Raw genomic sequence first — 4,335 nt, forward strand, 5'->3', positions numbered from 1 at the left:
TTTTAAAAGTTATATGTTTCAGATTTCAAAAGTTGTTCTGTGTGTGATGGGGGTGGGCTAAATTTTTAATGGCCAGATAAAATCACTATCACAATTATTTTCAGAATTTGGCAATAGTTACATTCAGCTGTGTTTTCTTAACCACCTAATTGGTATGTTTTCTTCTCTTTACTAGGTGGCTCTAGTGCACAATGAAAGTATAGTATGTGGTACTTTAAATAAGGCATTTGTAGTTTAATTGTGGAGAGAAGGCATACACACAAAACAATGAATGAAAGAGTGTTACATTATAGTAATATATATACAGACACATCATTTAGAATTTTATATCATCTGATGTATGTATGTATATATGTCCTGGGAGAGAAGCAGGCATTAATTAGCATAATTTATGTGGAGATGCATTGAGAGAGAATGCTAAAACAACTGGTAATGGGACATAAGGCTCACCATGGAAAGAGACAAAATTCGAAAACTTTTGACATATAAGACTTATTACATAGTTTAAAATCTATTTGGCAGACAAAAGGCAATTTCTTGACTCTAGTTTCTTGAACAAAGGAAATAAAGATCAACTTAGATTTGTCATGCAAAATGAACTGCAAAGAGGTTGAAATGGGAGGTAGGTAGTTCAATTATGATTCAGTGAGGGGCAACAGAAATAGATAATATATTAGACAAGGTGAAGGGAAGACAAAATTTTCAAATAAAGCAGACATTCTTGATTGCCTTCCAATATCTTTCCCCCGTTCCTCCCTCCTAAAAGGACTCCATCATTCTCCAGTATCCACTCTTCCCTGACACAGCTCATGTGGCTTAGGAGAAAACTAACCCCACACTCAATTTCAAGATGAGCAAGATCGGTTTAAGGATAATCTCACATGCCTTGCCAGGGACACCGGTTCAGAAAGCAGGTGGCCCACTCCAGAACCTGTGAGAGGCCAATGAGAAGAGAGACGTGTTGAGAACTTTGGGGAAGTTCATCTTCCAAATTCTAGGAAGTATTCTGGAATAACCTTTGTTCTTTTCTGCTGGATGTGATCAAAGCAGCATGTACCCCTGCTGGCTGCTGGCAGGCAGCCTATGAGTGTGAGGGGAAACTCCCTCAGTATGCAACCACTGAAGACAGGAAGACTAAAATGGAAAGAAACTAGCTAGCTGACACCTACACTGTTGAGATGTTGCATCGAACAACGCTTGGGGGTTCAGTTATGCGAGCCAGTAAATCTCCTTCCTGTTTAGTCTCAGGTTATTTACTTCTGTTATTTATATCTGAAAACATGCTAAATAATACTAAGTTTCTGAGCTTGGGCATGAAGAAAATTGTGTTGGTGACAGAAAAAAGGTAGCTGTGAATGGAAATTTACTTGGAGAGTTGACCAGTTCAGCTTTGGACACTGTAAAGATCAAGTTGATAATGCCAGCTTTCTTAGACTCGTATCCTTGTAAATTAGAGCATATCTAAAAAACCAATATTCTTATTCTCCAACTAAGAAAAATGTCTTACTTATCTTTTGGAACTAGGGTCAAGGTAAGAAATTGAGAAGAGTTCTGATGGAATTCATCCTTGCCTCAGAGTCAGACTCAGTCTTCCATACTGATCCCTGATGCCTGTACTTAATTCCTCCAGTTCTGGATCCTTATCTGTTGTTAGCATGAAAACTGGCTGCTCCATCCTTCTGATGTCTTTGCAAGGTCTTTATGTGACAGACAATTGATGACTCCATTTATTTCCTGGAAGTTTTGATTTTCTGGCTTATGGACAAAACCACTCCATGAACAGTATTGACAATGTCAAGAATATGTTCCTTGACTACTAATCTGAGAATCTGACCGAGAACTAGTTCTTCATTCTAGCTGCTGAACTCAACTAATCTTGTTGCCATCATATCCCAACAAATTGGGCACACTGAGATTTTAAAAAAATTGTAATTTCACACTACATATCTGAACACAATAGAAATTGTTCATTTAAAATATGATTATATGCTTGTGAACCTAATGAAAATACAAAATTAGTTTGTACCTACTATTTTGATCTAATTGATATATTTTAACAATTATTTTAAGGTACTTAAAATGCCCAGTCATATCATTAATCTATTTTCCAAGTTTGCTAAATCTCATAAACTGCAAAATAAAAGTATTTTAAGTAAAAGTGCTTTACAAAGATACCATAATTACTACTTTATGTGAAAATCACTCATAATTTAAAAATTTACCTTAAAATAATGAGGCCATTAAAATATTCATCAACTATTTTTTATCAATAGAGCATCTCTTTTCAGGGTAGACAGCTGTTTGCTTAGATTATAAATGCTTCCGAAAATATACATTTAATGTCACAGTCATTGAGATTTTTTTTTTTTACCTGATGTTCCAGTTTCATGATTTTTTTCTTCAGATTTGCCATTTGTCTTGAAAGCTCTTTGTTCATCCACCTCACCATCCCCCCACCATGATGGCTGCCCGTATAATGGAGTACCACGGGGCATAGCAGAAATATCTGGAAAGAGGTGGGAAAAATCTGTCTAAAGCAGATGAAACTGAAAAAAGAAACACGCTTTTGCAGAATCTAGAACTGCCTGGCTGATTGATTAAATGAAAAAACAAAGTACAGTCTAGATAGCTAAAAAGTACTCCACGCTCAATAACTTTGTGTAAGACCTTATATGATGTTGGACATAACTAAATAAAAATTTGTACTGACTACTATCTAAGTAATACAACGTGCTGTACATCCCAACAGTTTTTTGTTAAAGTGTGAAACTGGTATATAACTGAACAACTTGTAACAAATGGCCTTTGACTTGAATATTAAGACAGGAAGTGGCCTCAGTAGAACAAATTTCCTGAAACTAGGCAGTAATCAACTAGGGAGGAATGAAATCAGTCTCATCAGAAATGGCTCATTAAGGCTAAATATAAAAGAAGTACCCATTTTCTAACTTTTTTTAAAGCCTAAGGGTATTGCACAGTAACTAAATTTAAACTACCTGATAGCAAAACTAACAGATTTTTATTTGAGCAAATATGGTAATGTCTATTAATTTAAAAAATTGTTTCTGGTTGAAAGGGATTATTTATGTTAGCATATTTTTTACAGTTCCTACAACTGTAAATTATATGACGATGTAGCATTATTGGATTTAAAAAAATTTTCTTTTAATTCGGAAACATGAAATAAAAATATTATTAGGTAAACTACACTGTAAACTATACAGTCAACTCTCTGCATCTGTGAGTTTCACATCCATGAATTCAACCAACTGCAGATCAAAAATATTCAGGGGAAAAAATTCCACAAAGTTCCAAATAGCAGAGCTTACATTTGCCTCATGTCAAGTATTATGTTGCATCTACATGAATGAGGTAATGAGTATGCATCATATTAGTTATAAGTAATCTAGACATGATTTAAAGTATATGGGAGGATATACATAGGTTATATGCAAGTAATACACTATTTTATATAAGGAACTTGAGCATCCGTGAATTTCAGTATTCAAGAGGGTCCTTGAAACTAACTCCCTACTGATACCAAGGGATGAATATATTTATTTCCCTCAAACATTTAAACTATATTTACTTCCCTTAAATATCTAAACATACTAAGCATACCTACATACAACTGCCATACACAATTATGTGTTTTATAATGCTTTCTAATGAAAGCACTAGCTGCATTAAAACACACTCTGAAATCAACATTATAAATTATTTTTATATGGACATGCCAAACTTTTTGAGAACAAAGCATGCAATGTCCTCAAAATCAAGTAGAAATATGGTATTTTCAAAAAGGTTAGCTTACCCATGGCTTTTTCCTCAGATTTCAGTGTTTCTGTAGCTTTGTGCTGAATTTCTGTAGCAGCATCTGCTCCCTTTGAATCTATGCTTTTGGCACTTGCAGATTTTGATAATTCTGATTCTGAAGATTTTTGGGACAACTGAAGTTGAATGGTAAACTTCTCATGCTGTAAAAATGGAAGTGAAACATCAATGAGTAAAATGAAATCTAGTGAATGGGAGATTTAGAAAAGAAGTAAAAACTTTTACCTTAAGAGCTTCTTCAGGGACCCTCATTTCTCCTCGTACTACAGTGAAAAGATTTGTATGTAAACAGGGCTAAGGAAGAATATAACTTCAAAATTTTGGTAATCAAGCTTAAAATGGTCATCAAACATAACATAATTTAGAAATTGTCCTGTTTCAAAAGGTAAATTACAGCAGAATGATAACATTCCTCTTAATAGTTAAATGTTAAAACATGCTCACAAATGTAAAAATTTTCATTTTTAAATACTAAAAATCTTAAAATCCATGTAAAAATTT

General features: G+C 34.0%; 1 protein-coding gene across 1 annotated transcript in view; it reads right to left on the reverse strand.

The window, feature by feature from the left end:
* CEP170 (centrosomal protein 170kDa) overlaps positions 1-4,335 on the reverse strand; it is a 111,684-nt gene that overhangs the window by 82,184 nt on the left and 25,165 nt on the right. Inside the window, exons 5-7 of the mRNA XM_012644336.1 lie at positions 4,060-4,118; positions 3,815-3,977; positions 2,372-2,506 (exon numbers count right to left, since the gene is read on the reverse strand). Of these exons, the coding sequence (XP_012499790.1) occupies positions 2,372-2,506; positions 3,815-3,977; positions 4,060-4,118 (357 nt within the window). The remainder of the gene's footprint in view (positions 1-2,371; positions 2,507-3,814; positions 3,978-4,059; positions 4,119-4,335) is intronic.

The sequence above is a fragment of the Propithecus coquereli genome, unplaced genomic scaffold, assembly GCF_000956105.1.
Source record: "Propithecus coquereli isolate 6110/MARCELLA unplaced genomic scaffold, Pcoq_1.0 Scaffold210, whole genome shotgun sequence".
In the NCBI taxonomy this organism is placed as follows: Eukaryota; Metazoa; Chordata; class Mammalia; order Primates; family Indriidae; genus Propithecus; species Propithecus coquereli.